Source organism: Grampus griseus (assembly GCF_964374135.1).
Source record: "Grampus griseus genome assembly, chromosome: 1".
Lineage (NCBI taxonomy): Eukaryota > Metazoa > Chordata > Mammalia > Artiodactyla > Delphinidae > Grampus > Grampus griseus.
Window position 1 is genome coordinate 24,923,989 of NC_139017.1, and position 17,419 is coordinate 24,941,407.

General features: G+C 37.6%; 1 protein-coding gene across 2 annotated transcripts in view; it reads left to right on the forward strand.

Moving 5' to 3' along the window:
* Positions 1–17,419, forward strand: part of SMYD3 (SET and MYND domain containing 3) — a 711,390-nt gene that overhangs the window by 197,023 nt on the left and 496,948 nt on the right. For both annotated transcript variants that reach the window (XM_082676889.1, XM_082676890.1), the window contains exon 5: positions 1,493–1,629. In XM_082676889.1, coding sequence (XP_082533015.1) covers positions 1,493–1,629 — 137 coding nt within the window. The remainder of the gene's footprint in view (positions 1–1,492; positions 1,630–17,419) is intronic.

A 17,419-nucleotide genomic window follows, 5' to 3' on the forward strand; every position in this document is an offset into this window, starting at 1 on the left:
GCTCTCTGACAGCACTGAGCGTTGTTCTTTTCCTGAACTACCATGGTGGTGGCCAACCTCCTTAATACTGAGAGGCTTTGCAAATCTGAGTGTGAAGTGAACGTAGCGTTTACGTTTCTTTCTATTGGCACAGATCACAGATCCTCTTTGTTGAAGTTGTAAATGACTTTTAAGTCAAAAGTAGCAAGAGCTCATGGAGTAAATGTGCTACACAGTTTAATATTTCTAGATGGAGACAAATAAAATCATCTAGTACGGATTTATGGTTATGGAATCCTAAGTGCCAATGATAATAAATTATTATTTAAGGAATCATTGGGTTAATTTATTCTGTTGAACAAGTAATTTAAAGAAAATATGTAGACCTGACATGAGCAACAGAGTTATGCTGTAGTTTCATCTTGATCTATCTTTTCAAGTTTTAATAGAGAACTAGTCATTTTTTTCTTCTTTTTTTTTTTTTTTTTTTTTTGCGGTACGCGGGCCTCTCACTGCTGTGGCCTCTCCCGTTGCGGAGCACAGGCTCCGGATGCGCAGGCTCAGCGGCCATGGCTCATGGGCCCAGCTGCTCTGCGGCATGTGGGATCTTCCCGGACCGGGGCACGAACCCATGTCCCCTGCATCGGCAGGCGGACTCTCAACCACTACGCCGCCAGGGAAGCCCTATTTTTTTCTTCTTATATTACTGCTAGGTAAATAACATCTCTTGCAGTGAGTTTTACTATGAACATTAGCCCTGCTCAGTACCAGTGTCATACACGCTGCCTTAAGTGAAGTGCTCTCAAACGTTATTAATTCAACTGTGCACTCCTAGTCCTCACACCCCTTTGTGGTATGAATGAAACTGAGTTTTTAAAGGGGTGATATTGGCTTTGGAACTTTCTTCTTCTGTTTGGGTTGAAGCAGTATCATATTTTGTTTATTATTCAACCTGAAAAGAACTTGAAAATGAGATTTCTTTGGTTGATTCATGTTTTTTTCTTGATGTACTTTCTACTTGACCAATTTCACCAATTTGAACTTAATTTAACTGAACTTTTCTGTTCTTGCTTTAGGTTTTTTTTGTCTTTGAGATGATACTGTTTATCAGTTAGTTATGACCTGGCTGTAAATTGTTTCATGGAAAAGTCTACTTAAATTCACTAACTAAATAAGCATGTATGGTGGTTTGAACATGTGTGCAGAAGGATGTAGAAAATCTGCTAACACACATCATTACTGATTTTGGTTTTAATGTTTTTTCATCAGTTTGTGTATTTATTTTGTTTTGCTAGGTGTTTGATCTTATTTTGTAGATAACGTTTGGCAGAATTTGATTGATAATGTATGATAATGATTTGTAGTTGTCAAAAAATAAAAAGATGCATTTGATCTCTGTCAGAATGGAATCTGGGTAGGAAATATCTGCCTTAACAGCTACCATTGAACACCTGAAAATTATCCATTGAAAGTTCACAGTGTGATTGTACTATTTATTTTATCTTTAAAAAAGATATTAACAAACTGACTGAAGATAAGAAAGAGGGCCTCAGGCAACTTGTATTGACATTTCAACACTTCATGAGAGAAGAAATACAGGATGCTTCTCAGATGCCACCTTCCTTTGACATTTTTGAAGCATTTGCAAAAGTAAGTGTTAACTTTGATATCTTTGCTAATGCCATAAATCAACGCTTTACTCCTTATTTCCTTGTTGATCCGTGAAAATCCAGGACCCTTCATGCCTTTATCAGTCCCCTGCTTTACTGAGTAGAGAATGGGAGAATGTATTGCTTATATTGAAAAGAGTATTATTTTTTCTGCTTTATCAGTATTCTTACTAATGGCCCAAGTATGTTCATTGTCAGCTCTCAAAGCACACCCTCAAAAGAGTGTGCTTTCTTTTCTCAAAAGAAAGTAACATATTCCATTATTTTTTATGAATGGATTTAAGTTTGCCATTGAGTCCATTTCGTTTTGTGGTGGTTGTTTCAGCAATGTAACCTTACTTGAAGTGAAAGAAATCATTGGAATCCGTTTCTTGATTAAGTGAATTTTAAATGATATGAAAATATAACCATTTCTGATTTTAAAATAATTGCCCAAATTGCCAAAACATTTGTTTAAATGTTTTAAGTCATGAAAATCTTAGATTAGGGGTAGAAAATAGGTATAATTTAATATTTCATTGTGGTCTCTTGGTAATGGGTACCTGAGTGCTCTTTTTGGAAGTGCTTCTGAGGGTTTGTTTGGGTCCAGAGAGAAAGAATGCACTGATTGATTCTTTTTCTTTTATAATTTATTTATCCATTTATTTATTTTTGGCTGTCTTGGGTCTTTGTTGCTGTGTGTGGCTTTCTCTAGTTGCAGCGAGCAGGGGCTACTCTTTGTTGTGGTACGTGGGCTTCTCATTGCAGTGGCTTCTCTTGTTGTGGAGCACGGGCTCTAGGTGTGTGGGCTTCAGTAGTTGTGGCACGTGGGCTCAGTAGTTGTAGCTCACGGGCTCTAGAGTGCCGGTTCAGTAGTTGTGGTGCACAGGCTTAGTTGCTCTGCAGCATGTGGGATCTTCCTGGACCAGGGCTCGGACCCGTGTCCCCTGCATTGGCAGGCGGATTCTTAACAAGTGTGCCACCAGGGAAGTCCCTGATTGATTCTTGATATCTACCCTGGGATAGGGACAGAGGAACCAGTATATCCTTTGTTATTATCATGTGTTTGCCGTCCTTACTTTCTCATATTGTGTGTTTGGATTTGTTTAAATATTGATCATATTTTTAATAATAAGTAAAATTTTACATTTGAGGGTGATGTTGTCAATTTTACAATTTATATGCACACATCCAATGATATATTTATCTTGTGAATATTTTTAAAGTATGTTTTATAACCTGCTTATTTTCTAAGAATTTAAATGTGATTAGTGTGATTGCTACAGATTTATTCTTGTTTTTCCCAAATGTAGTTTTATTCTTTTAGGTATGCTCTTACGATTTTCCGATAATATCATCTTAGCATTACATTCTGGTTTGTCTATTAATTAAAATTGATTTCAAAATGTAAATGTTGTTTATAATGCATCTGAGAAGTTTCTCATGTTTATTTCATATGCTTCTGAAAATTACAACCTATAGTAACGCTGTGTATACAGTGCATACAGGCTCTTTTGATGTTACATGCTATACAACGTAACACCTACTGAAAGATAAAAATATACCTTATGATGACTGTAACTTCATTTCTGGTGTTTCCTGTTGTTGAAAAATGTTCAAGTGCTAATTACTGGAGTTATTAGTGTTCATAATAACGAATTAAAAATACTTTCATTGCTTAATGTAAATTGTAAATTACTATCTTATTTCTCTTGTTTCTTTTAAAATAATTTTAATCTCACGTATCTTACAATGAACTTTTCTCTGTGCTGTGTAGGGGGAAATTCTGTCATTATGATTAAGCAGACAGAATTTTAGTAATGTGCTTTCCTTCTCCCCACATACTTATATTTGTTGTTGCTACAAAAGTAAAACGTATACATTTTTGTGGTGTATGGGGGAATTGGACTCAGAGCTGTGATTTCTGCCTTAAAATATAGGTTAATAATCAGAGGAAAGCAGCATTAACCTATGGCTCCTGTACTTCCTTGTAGAAGTTTTGTTTATATTTTATAGACTGTAGTTATTTTTCTGCTTATACATTTGTGTTTAAAAGAGAAAACTCTCCTCCTTCTCCCCTCCTCCATCCGTCCCCCTCCTTGTCCTTCATTTTTTAAAAGAATAGAATAGTCTTAAATTAAGCTGATCAGTGTCCTGCAAAGCTTAGGGATGAGCCACTGAGCTTATAACTTTGCAAGTGTGTGATGACGCCGACCATGACAAATGCGTTGGAAGTGGGTGGAGAATGCTGGACAGGGAATTTTATCCCTATCTACTGCCCCCCCGCCCCATCTTACTGGCATAGAATTAATCAAAGAGAAGAAATGGGCACTTCAGAGAGTGCTGCTTTCTTTTGCTGCACCTACCTGTACAGTCTGTCAGGAGTGGTTCTATGCTGACCTGCCTTTCCCACCTTCAGGAACTAACTTTTTAATTTATGCTTCAAAGAAAGCTGGCTTCACCTGGCCTCAAAAAGAAAAGCCTGTTTTATGTTTTGCTTTTCCTCCCACTCACTTATGTTCATGCAGGTTCTGTGCAGGTATTAGACATGCGAAGCTTGTGTTTTGGCTCCTCTCATTGTCATTTAAGACAAGAGGAATTCTGAGAGCTTTTGCTGATTTGTTTCTATCTTAATTTTTTTGAATCTTTGATTATGGACTTTTCCAAACACACACAAAAGTAGAGAGACAATTCTAATGAACCCTCATGTTTCCATCACTTGGTTTCAATACTTTTCAGACTTGTTTTATATCTGATAGATGTCACACAGATGTTCTTTTCCTTTATTTGGGTTTCCAAACATTCCTTACAATTACTCTTTTGCTATCAGGCCTCTTGGCCTCCTGAGAGAGGTGTCTGTTAGTGAATTCACTGATCAAATTATGCAAGTTTTGTTTTGTTTTTGTTTGCAGCAAGCACTCTTGTCCAGGGTTATCAAAATACATGGTTAATTCTAACTCTGAAAATTATCTACCAAGGCAAAGAACCTCAGCAAGTCAAAAGTTTTACTTGGGGTTATGCATATATTTATCAAACTTGTACTGCCTGGAAAGGAAAGGGGTTGGTGGAGGATGAGAAGGTTCTTAGTCCTGAGAGCAAATTTCTTCTCTGCTGAGCTGATAGCTTTTTCTCCTAGAAGACCATGATGAATTCCTCAAAAGTTAGCAATTTGTATTTTGAACACTCTGGGGTTTTCTGTTGAAAGATAGTGTATATTTCCCGTTGGACTAGGTTCTTAGTGCCTCTTGTGCTTCTGTTGCTCAGGACTTGGTTTTGCTTGGAAAATGTCCCCCCGTCCCCCTTCACTACTCTGAACACATTATTGTGTAGCCTTTTTTCCAGTTATATTTCCAAGTGTTCCTTTTTTCTCCACTTCCTGGTTACCAGTATTAGCCTCCCACTACCCATCCCCACATTCACACACACACACAGAGCAACTGGAATTTGGGATTTAGAGATAGTACTTTACTGTATAAAATATCCTGTTGACTTCTGAACTTATTGCCTGGTTGTAAAAGTTAAGTAGGAAGAAGAAATTTTTCTAGGGGAGGAGATCAAGGAGGACTTCACATAGGAAGCAGAAATTAATGGCATGAATTTCAGAAGAGAAGATGGTGTTGGGAAACAATTATAGAGAATGGTCTAGAAATACTTGTGGGGAGCGAGGGGGTACTAACTCCTCTAACCCCCGGGTAAGAAAAATATGTTGACTTCCTATGGAGAAGATTTGAAAAGGCAGTTGTTACCAGTGGAATACATGTTTCAGTTATATTTAGTGATTACAAAAAGAGTTTGAATGAAAGCGTGATGCTTAAAATGTTTGTTTTGCTTTAGGTAGTAAGAGAAAATTAGTGAGGGTAGTAGTACCTCTAGAATTTCTACAGCTGGCGAGCTGCAGAGTGATGATCTGGTTGGATGGAAACGTGGGAGTAATTTGCTTGAAGCTTTATTTGCATAAGTTTTTTTTTTTTAACTTAGATTGTGTGTTACTTGGGGGTGTGGCTGAATGGAAATAAAAGCGTAAGGTATGAGGAAAGTGGTGGTTCACCACTGACAATAATGAAGGTGGCCAAAGGGTGGGAGATGTACTGGGGATACTTGTTAGTGAGCACAGTGGAGGCGCGTGACTATTTGTATATTCATCAAAAATAGAGGCCAGACTCATCTCTGCTGGCTCTTTTTCAGATTGTTTAGAGAAGGGAAGATGTATGTTTCCATCTCCACAGGCCCCTCCTCCTTCCCACTCCCCAACTTTTTTTCCTTCCATTTCTATTTTGAAATAAGATTTCTGGTTAGATTTCAAAATGGATTTATCTTGGCAAGACAACTCCTGTGGTTCAATCTGTTGATAGAGTTCGAAACATTTGCTACAAATATAGAGAATGTATATACAAATAATGATGACTGTAAACTTTAAAAGGTGAGACAATTACAGTTAGAGGGCAAATTTAAATGGGAGGTTGAACAGTAGTATGATGGCTAAGTTGCTTTTTCAGACAAGTGAGTGAAATTCTCTCAACCTCAATTTCCTCATCTGTAAATGGGAATAATAATAATATTTACAGATTAAAGTGAGGATTAACTCTAAAGTACTTAGAGTGTCTGACACGTTATTAATTTCTACTGCTGCTGTGCCTATTTCCCATACTTATTTGTATTCTAGTATAAAACTTCAGTGTTGTATGTCTCCCTGTGTTGTCATGTAGCCAAGAGTGTAATCTGCAACTGATTGTAAACCAGAGTCTCAGATGGTTGCTTACAGTTGTGCCCAGTGCTGGTATCCCATGCCTATGCTGAGACTTACCTATCTTGTTGAGAAAAAAATTTTGCAGGCAGAAAATAGTACCTTTCCCCTAGTAACTGGCTTGGTTTCAGCCCATAGCTATTGTGGACAGAAATCGTGTACTATGTCCTACATTCGTCGCAACTCCATGATTTCAGAGTAGTTCCTTGGGATTTCATGTAGGAAATATAAAAGCAAGCTTACTATGATGAATGAGATGTTTCTCACACGTGAATCTTAAAAGGATGAAATTAAATTGTAAGGGTTTTGTTAGTTGTTATGTCATAGTTCACTGAAATGACATGGAATGTCTCTATTCCATCCCCCCAAACATACACTGGTTATTATTGGTAATGGTTATTCTAAATTTAATGTCAGTAGACTTAGTTCTGAGCTTATTTTCTATGCATAGAGTATACTTTTTAACGATCACTGTGCAGAGTTCTAGAACAATATACTTATTTTTTTTCTGGACTTAAAACTTCCTTTTCTAAAAATGCATTTGGTAGACTGATTAGAATGTGATAAGCTCTGAACAAAATAATAGAAAATGGACTAGTTGCATAAAATGTTTCAAAACCAGACATCAAATTGGAAGCAACAAGAATAAAAGTGAACTTCCTGACCACAAAACAGATGTCATTGTTCGTGCTGCCAGACCTCTGCAAAGTACTTTTTAACTCGATAATATTATGTAACTGCAACAGAATTTTTTGATTAGAAATTTCACATCTGTTTGAGAAGATGTTCCCTCTTTTTGTCTTTTAAACAAAATAATAATTTTCCTGGTAGAATGTTATTTTTGCTCTTTAGGGCACATCTGTGACCTCCAGAGCTTGCCTTCTGAACTCTAATTTTTAATGCTATTAGGGGGAGCTGGTTTTGCAATATACACTGTGGTTGTATAGATTTGAAAGTGAGAATTTTAGGTGCTTTTTGTACTATGATACTTAAAGTTTACATTCAGTTTCATTCTGAGTAAATTCTTTTTCACTGGGGGAGAATTTTTGTTTATTGAGAAACAGTGGAGAATGGGTTAAAACGAGAATCTGCTAATTCATAGGATGAAAAGAAATAGTAATTTAATATTTTTGATTGAGATATGTTAGAAATAAGACACAAATGATAATATATTTAAGATTATACTTGCATTTGCCTGGTATGTGCCATTCGAGTGTTAATAAATAGTCTATGTGATATTCTGCCATAGCCTCATAATTTTAGTAAAGTATAGAAGTCATCATGGAGGAAAAAATTACTAAGTAAACGCTTACTGGGTCTTTTTACTTGCCAAAGAATGGTGTACCTCAGTAAAAGGCAAGAACAAATTTGTTTATGATATATTCAGTTTTTTAATCTTAAATTTTTCGTTCAGTTAGCCCTCTCATTCTGGATGTACTGGTGCTTTATTACTTCACTGTTGCTGTTAGGCTAATTTGTGGGACACATATTACCACAGTTGTTTTGAAAGGTCAAGAGTGTGTGTGTTTGCCACTGGAGGTTTCAGGTTCATATAGGACCAAATTTTAGAGCCTTTTTGTTGATCAGCTTAGTTGAATTTCACTACCGTAGCATGCTATAAAGTAGTAAAGAAAGCAATCTTTTGAATTAGTAAAGTGACGAATTATCTAATTACAAAGCTTATAAGATGGCGGTATGGTAACTTTGACTGCATTACTAAATGATCCCAGTGACTGATCAGATGTGCCTGGATTCCATTAAGGAAAAAATATGCCATTAATTATTTAATACTAAAAGCAAGGAGACACACCAGGATTGCTAACCTCCAATCACCGGGGTGCATGTATCTCTACATTTGGAGGTAGTTGCTAGTTGAGACGTCTCTCTCGTCTGCTCACAACAGTTGCTAGAAGAGTTCATTATTGGGATTATACTTTCCTTCTGGTTTTAAGTGAAGCAGGCAAACAGCCAACATTCGTAGCTGCATGCACATCCTGGCACTCTAATTATGAAAAGCAGATGCATTTATGATTTATTTATTTACTTTTTACAATAGATTGAATCTCTGAGGAGATTGAAGGGACAGTTCTTCTCAGAAGTGTTCTTCCAAGTAAAGTGACACTTGTAGGACACTTGAGACTTCAAAACAAAACAATTCATGTATTTTTAATGATGGTATTTATCTATTATGTTCTTCATTATTAACCATTCAGTTACTATTTCTCTTCCTTTATGTACAAATAACCTATGATGAGTTGGTGTCTGTTTATCATAGTTAAGGACCAGATGGCCAACTAACTTCTAAAGTTCAGAAGGATAATTAGTAAATTCTTAATCAGCATTTTTACTTACATGTGTGTTGGTCAAGGTTGATTATGTACATAAGGCTAATGCTCTGATTAAAACTATTAATGGATAAACGTGTTGGCCAAGCCTTGTTGCCTTATTTATTTGAGTGTATAACTTGCCATTAATTCATATAGAGGTAATATTTTAAAAATGACAGTATGTCTTTATGAAATGGTAGAGGTTACTTTCATTGCTTTGGCCTTCCCTTTAGTGACAAAAATCTTTATTAGAGTACTGTGTCTCCCCACTAGAGTATGACTTTCTTAGAGCTAGGAATTACATTTTATTTATTTTGAATCCCTAGAAATCTTCATTGTATACAGTAGGGTTTAATTGTTGACTGAGTTAAGTAATGCATGAAAACTGTACCTTTTCTGTTTTATGGTGTATTCTTTGTTAAATATATTTTAAAATTATTACAGTACTGTAAATATACAACACTAGGTAAAAAGGAATCTTTATTATGGTAAAATTCAAGAAGTTCAGTTGATAGCTCAGAATCACAGAAGCTGTTATTATAAATTCTTCAGGGAATAATGAATCATTATATTAATTATTCCAGAGTTCGGCAAACCTTTTCTGTAAAATCCCACATATTTTACACTTTGTAGGCCAAGAAGCAAAAATGAATTATTACTGGCGATTTGTAATGCACGCTGAGAGGGTTACTTATGGTCTCCATGGCAACTCCTTAACTCTTCCATTATAGTGGAAAGCATCCATGGATAATATATAAGTGAACGGGTGTGGGTGTCTTCCAATAAAACTTTGTTTACAGACACAGAACATTGATTTTCGTATAATTTTTACTTGTACCCAAATATTCCTCTTTTTATTTTCCCTCAGCCTTTTAAAAATGTAAGAAAATATTCTGAGCTTGCAGGCTGTGCAAAAACAGGTGGTGGATCAGATTTGGTCCATGGGCCATTGCTTGCCAACCCTTAAATTAGTTTTTGTAAGCCAAAAGATTTTTTTGTACACAGTAGGAGACAGCACGTGTTATCAAAAACTTCTCTAATTAAAAAAAAACGATAGGAAATATTTTATTTGTTACCTTCTAACTAGCCACTGGTTCTACAGTTTTACATTGCCAATGACATTTGTAAGCATAGCATGTATACAATAATTGTTTTTTGAATTTATTATTTTTTATCCTCAAAACATTTGATTCAATAAATTTAAAATGTTTTAATTCAGTAATATAGTAGAAGAGATGTAGTATTTCACTAAGGATTAGGAAGAAATAAAATTCTTAAATAGAAAAAATGTGTACTTTACTAATGTCTTACATACTTAAACTATCATTCTTGGTCTTTTGTTTTTGTTTTCTTTAACTGCAGATGTTATAGTTTGTTACTTTGCCTTGAAAAGAAATACACATTTTTCTTTTTTAAAAAAATTTTATTTGTTTAATTTATTTATTTTTGGCCGTGTTGGGTCTTTGTTGCTGTGCGCAGGCTTTCTCTAGGTGCGGCGAGCGAGGGCTACTCTTCGTCGTGGTGCGTGGGCTTCTCATTGTGGTGGCTTCTCTTGCTGTGGAGCACGGGCTCTAGGTGTGTGGGCTTCAGTAGTTGTGGCACGCGGGCTCAGTAGTTGCGGCTCGCGGGCTCTGGAGTGCCGACTCAGTAGCTGTGGAGCACGGGCTTAGTTGCTCTGCAGCATGTGGAATCTTCCTGGACCAGGGATCGAACCCGTGTCTCCTGCATGGACAGGTGGATTCTTAACCCCTGCACCACCAGGGAAGCCCCAAGACACATTTTCCTAGTAGAATTATTTTGGCTGTGTAACTCGGGTTCAGAAATTTTTTGTTTGAGTCTTCAGATCTTTTTCTTAGATAATGGATATTGCCTTCAGATTTTACTTTGTGATTTGACTGTTTCTGTTATGAATGAGAAGGACCTCTCATGGGAGGAAAAAAAAGGTTTTAGGGGTATAACACTAATAGTAATGAAAAATTATGATAAACTGCTCTGTTAAATTTTACTATTTTTAGAAACAGAGTGATAGTTTTGATGGCAGAAATCAGACATTGCTATATGATGAAGAAAACAAGGTGGTATATTATAAAGGTAAGCAGGTAAGTTTGGGGATGGCTTCTCTAAGTCAGATGAAAAAAATGTGGCCTGATCAAGAGAGAAAATAGCCCAACTACTATCTGAAAGGGTCAATTTTCATTAAATTTTTCTTCAGTACCTAGTGTTACGTATTTAAGGAGATGTATTTAGATAAATGTTCTTTGTAAAGTATGACGAAGGAAGGACAGAAAGCCCTGTCATATTGGGCAAGCTGACTATAGCTCAGTATCTGGAAGAGCTTTGTCATTAGAGTGGTCCAAGGATGTATCAGGCTGCCCTGGCATAGCTTGGAGCTTCCTGTCCCTGGAAGTGTTTCATTCCAGATTAGAAGCACATGTCAGGATGAGTTATCTCCATGAATAAGGTAAGGCTTGATGATATGTAAAGTGCTCTGTGTTTGTCGTACTCATGGTACATAATGGAAGAATGTAATATATCTTTCCCCATCCTCTCTATCCAAGTCCAGCTTATTTCTTTATTTTTTTTTTTTTAACCGGTACGCGGGCCTCTCACTGTTGTGGCCTCTCCTGTTGCAGAGCACAGGCTCCGGACGCGCAGGCTCAGCGGCCATGGCTCTCGGGCCCAGCCGCTCCGCAGCATGTGGGATCTTCCCGGACCGGGGCATGAACCCGTGTCCCCTGCATCGGCAGGTGGACTCTCAACTACTGCGCCACCAGGGAAGCCCCAGCTTATTTCTTTGATGAAGTCCACCTGACTAGGATTGATCCTTCCTTGTTGTAAAATCAGTAGCCACTGGTATTTTCTACGCCAATCATTTGGCAATGGTGAATATTCTTTTAATTAGCTATATGTCTTCATTTCCTACATTCCCAGTTAGATGGTAAACTTTGTGAGAATAGGAGTCATGTTACCCAATTCCTTCCTTAAGCATAGTACAACCGTACAATTTTAGGCCTGAAAAGATCACAGAAACTATCCAGCTCCGTAGTCTCCTCACTTCCTTCCCTCTCCCTCTTTCCATGATGCATCAGTTGTGGCTCAGAGAAGGTTAATAAAATAGTCACCCAATGACAGGATGGATGCTAAAATTTAGGTCTTTTGAGCTCAAATGCTCTTTCTCCTAGTTGATGCCTGAGTGCTCAAGAATTACTTTCTAAGTTGAAGTAAAAATGTGATAGAGCAAACAGAACTTAACATTACAAGCAACTTTTCAACAATGTCTATTCCTTATATATTTTTTCTAGCTTTATTGAGATGTAATTGACATATAACATTGTATAAGTTTAATATGTGCAACGTGTTGATTTGATACACTTACGTATTGCAAAATGATTCTGACTGTAGGGTTAGGTAACATGTCTATCAGGTCACATAATTACCAAATTTTTTTGTGTGTGTGGTGAGAACATTTAAGATCTACTCACGTAGCAATTTTTAAATATGATACAGTATTATCAGCTACGATCACTATGCTATCCAGTAGATTCCCAGAATTCATTCATCTTATAGCTGGAAGTGTGTATCCTTTGTCCATCTCCCCATTTCCTGGCACCACCCCTCTCTATTCCTTATTTTGAAGGTTATCAGTATAAAGCCAGAAAATTAAGAATAAGTTGCACCATAGGATTACTCTTAACAGCATTGGAACCTAGATTAGATTGTCTCTGTAATGATGAGTTTCAGTCTCAGGGATTCTGTATGGCTATGTTTAAATGATGGTGGCTTTCCAAACCATCTGGATACATTCCCTTCAGATAACTCTGTTATAAACAGAGCTGCTTTATTACATACTTAACAATATGTGGATTTGTTTTGTATTCCTCATTTTTTTTGTCCCATATTTACCAGGAAGCCAGTGGGTATTTAGACACTGGTCTTTGTCTTACATGAACAGATCAAGCGATAATTGAGAGATTTATCACAAGTTGCCTAGTGCTGCACTCACCCAATTTTATTTTATTTTATTTTATTTTACTTATTTTTTTTTTTGCGGTACACGGGCCTCTCACCGTTGTGGCCTCTCCTGTTGCGGAGCACAGGCTCTGGACGCGCAGGCTCAGCGGCCATGGCTCACGGGCCTAGCCGCTCCGTGGCACGTGGGATCTTCCCAGACCGGGGCACGAACCCATGTCTCCTGCATCGGCAGGCGGACTCTCAACCACTGGGCCACCAGGGAAGCCCACCCAATTTTATTTTTTATTGTTTACTCTACAAAGTACTTTAACAAATATAATCACATTTATTACTTACAACAACCTTCTGAGTTATTGTTATTATTCCTTTTGCAGATGATGGAATGCTTAAGGTCACACTGTTTTTAAATAAAGGAACCAGAGCTTTAACTTGACTATCATGATTTTAGATTTTCTCCATCCCACCATACTGCATTCCCACCATACTGCATTCTGGTGTTATGTTAGTTTTGTGTTAAAGCTCTAATTATGAACTATTGTAAGCCTTAGGAGCAAAACCGGAGTGAAAGAAATGAGAATATGTAGGATAAGATTTCTATCACTAATACTAAAGCACTACTATAGGCAAAGATTTAAATTATTTAATTAGGATTCCTTCTGTTCTCATACAGGTGGTGCATCATGTCTTACATGTCTCTGCTTCATATATTCAAATCTAAAAAGGGCTGGCAGGGAGGGTCGGGGGAGGGTGGGTTTTTCATATCAAATATTTCTGAGCTGATGCTGCCACAACTCTATGTGAAAATAAAGATGACTGAAATGGAATTTGCATGGCGTTAAGCTAACTTTTGAAATCTAGATTCCACAACCTTGAAGTACTGGATCAGTTGAATTAGGAACAGGATTAAAAATACACTTTACAGCACTTTCTTTCCTACCCTCCTCCCCCATCATGGGTGGCAGTATTTTATTGAAATACAGGGCCAACTCAGCATCTGAAGAGGCCCATGTGACTTGCTGGTTGATGTCCTGGGCCTTGTTTCATCCTTTCTTTTCCCCTAATATTTATTTATTTATTTGGCTGCACTGGGTCTTTGTTGCAGCATGTGTGATCTTTTAGTTGTGGCATGTGGAATCTAGTTCCCTGACCAGGGATCGAACCCGGGCCCCCTGCATTGGGAGCACGGAGTCTTAGCCACTGGACCAGCAGGGAAGTCCCCCTGTTTCATCCTTCACAGCCGTTTATGGGCTCTTGGTGTTTCAAGTTTAGAGCGAAACTTGGTAAGGTATGTTGTTTTGGTGCCTCAGAAGTCTTTTGTAATAGCAGGTGACTGTGGGTTTTCTTGTTTTCCATTTGTCCGAGAGTCCATAGAGCAGTACCCACTTAAACCTCAAGGATGCAGATCTTAAGGTGTGATATTGTCCAAATTTTAGAACTCTTTTAATTGCCTTCTGTGGCATGACCTGCCGCTGATTCTCCTATGTCTCATACCATTTTTTAAAAAAAATTATCATTCTCTAGTTCTCTTTTTACCTGTTGGATGACAAGCATTCCACTGCCATGGCCTGACTTGCTGAGCCTTGCCGTTTCCTCTGAGATCCAATCCCATATTTTCTACTTAATAAAAATCTTCATTTGCATGATCTGTTTTAACTTCAGATTCATCCAATACTTAAACTCTTGTCTTATCCTCAGTAGGATGTGCTGCTTCTCCATCTTTTCTATCTCTTTTCTGAGCATGGCAGTCTCCTGAGTCAGCCACACCAGAAGCGTCAAGGATGCCCCTGAATATTCCCTCTCTCTTGCCTTCTATATGCCCTGCTTATGCTGCTTTTGAAATATCTCTTAACTCTGTTCTTTTCGTTTTATATATTTTTTGCCTCTGGCCTAGTTAAGTCTTTTTATCTTGTGTACTTGGCTCTAACTAATCTTTTTGCCTCTCTTTCCCTGGATCTCAACCCATTTTTAATACTGCTTTCAGAAATATATATATATATATATATATATATATATAATTAAAAAATTTTATTTATTTATTTTGGCTGCTTTGGTTCTTCGTTGCTGTGCGTGGCTTTCTCTAGTTGCAGTGAGTGGGAGCTACTCTTTGTTGTGGTGAATGGGCTTCTCATTGTGGTGGCTTCTGTTGTAGAACATGGGCTCTAGGCACGCAGGCTCAGTAGTTGTGGCGCTCAGGCTTAGTTGCTCCACGGCATGTGGAATCTTCCCAGACGAGGGCTCGAACCCTTGTCCCCTGCATTGGCAGGTGGATTCTTAACCACTGCGCCACCAGGGAAGCCCTAGAAATATATTTTTAAAATACCAATCTGATCATTTGTATCCCCTGCTTTAAATTTTGATTTCCTACTGCCTGTTGTGTAAAATTAAGGTTTTAAAATATAGCATTTGAGGACTCTGCAGGCCTCATCCCATTGCTGCTTTCCTGGAACTGGATGACTGCTTGGATAGATTGTAACTTGAGGGGTGTAACCATTTTCTTAGCACCTTGCATAGTAACCAGCAAGTTGCAGGGATTCAGTCAATGCATGCTTTCGCTCTTTTACATTGTTGCATCGTCACCTGCATTTTGCTTTTCCCCCTTCACATTATTGCATCGTCAGTGTGTTTCTTCACACTTCCAAAGCTTGATGATATCTGAAGCATTGTTGCTATGGCAGTAGCAAACAAAGGTAGGCAGGGCAAGTTAAGTCCTCTGGATACGGAATTATTTTTGACAGGCTAAGGTATTTTTGAGCCAATTTGTAAAGCTGCCTGTGTATATGAGAATACACAAGGAGAGGTTGTCAAAGCCAGTGTGACAAATGAGCAAAGCCTGGTTACGGCTGCTGCTGCTGCTGTGTGTGTGTGTGTGTGTGTGTGTGTGTGTGTGTGTAAATGCGTAAGCAAGGAGGTGGAAATCATTGTGTTCCTTTGGATCCTAAGGTAGTGTGCTTCTATCTCGGAGTCATTCTGATTTGATAGAGGAAATTTAGCTTTGAATACAAATTATCAGCAGTAGTTGAGTGGGCTTCTGCTTTGTCAACACTGCTGGGTTTGATAATTAGAGAATTACAGGGATGTGATCAGATTTTGGAATTCCATTCCTGGAAGATAACTATGTGTTTGCTAATGGTTGTCAGGCAGGCTTCTAGCTTTTCTTTAGAGCAATTGCTAAACATAAGTTTTCTACGCTGAAAATATTTTCCTCATATCAGTGATGTTTGGATGATCTTTGTCACTTCTGACGTCCTCAAAGTCACTAAAGAGAAGCTTGCAAATTCCTTTGCATTTTGTGGAAGCAAGGCATTATGCTCTGTGGTTATAGTTAGGGCTCTTTTGGCTTATTAGAGTAGAAGGGTATTTTCTACATGGCAAGGAGTGCTTAGACTTAGAGGATCTTGGTATTTGAAAGTTCTTTTGAAAACAACTTCATGTTTTCAATTACAAAATAATATAGTGGCTCAGAGAGTGTGATAATTCACATATATAGTAATAGTTATCAGCGTTAGTTGCGTAGGATTCAGAGTACTCTAAACTCTTGCCATTTATCATTTCACCTAACAGTCAAGATTCCTTTCCTAATTCCAAGCTTTGCATGTACAGCTCTTTCCATTCTTCCTGGCAAATTCCTTTTCATTCTTCAAGATTCACTTCAAATGCCCCCTTTCCTAGGAAGTCTTTCTCAACTTCCTTGGACATGGCCCATTATGACAGGAATGAGAAAGTTGAAGTACAAAATATAAGTGGATTAAAAAAATAAGAGCAGTCATGTCTATCATTTTATCCCTCCAGCCAGGAGGGATTAAAAAATATATGTATAGGTATATATATTTTTTGGCCGCGCTGTGCAGCTTGTGGGATCTTAGTTCCCCCACCAGGGATCAAACCCAGGCCATGGCAGTGAAAGTACTGAGTCCTAACCACTGGACTGCCAGGGAATTCCGAACCTTAAATAATTTTAAACAATTAAAAATACTTATTGATTTTAGAAATAACTTCGAGGTTCTATTATATTAATATAGAATGAATGCTTAACATTTTTTTAGTGTAATTAAGCTTTTAAAATGTTAGGCAAGGAAGTAATTTTACATTTTTGTAGGTGAATACCAGTTTGGGTGCTTTTTGGATGTTGTTTTTAGAATGTTGACGTTGCAGTCCTTTCCATCTTTATTTTCAGTGTCAGCAGAATCCCAAGTATAAGAAAATGTGATTAATTCTTTCACATTGAAGTCATTTAATCGTTCTTTGCCTAACAGCTGCTTTTTATTCAGTACACTGAACATAAAATTCTAGAGTGCCTTTGTGCAATCATAAATTTTAAATGTGAACCATTCTTCCTCTGCAGTATCATATGCTATTGTTGTTTTGATTTGTCACTTTGGTAGGCTGTCTCGCTAGAGACTGCTGTTGTAGTTGGTTAGGAGGGCGTTCTTCTGAGACTAAACCCTTTCCCCAGCTTTGTATGTCACCATGGTATTTAGTGTCATGTACTGACAGTAACGAAGTGGGGAACAATTGGTTTGCCTTGTCATTCCTAAGCTCCTTTTATTTCTAGAAAATCTTGGAGAAGTGGAGAAGTAGGGTCAAAACAAAGCCCTGGGGTTCTTACTTGGATATTTTGGGTCAGAAAGAGCCAGCTTAGTAAATTTCAGCTCCACAAATGTATACCCTCTCTGTGGGAAAAGAAGGGTAATTAACACTTCGTTTCTGACTTGTCTGGTAGGAGACATAAAAGAAATATATAAATAACT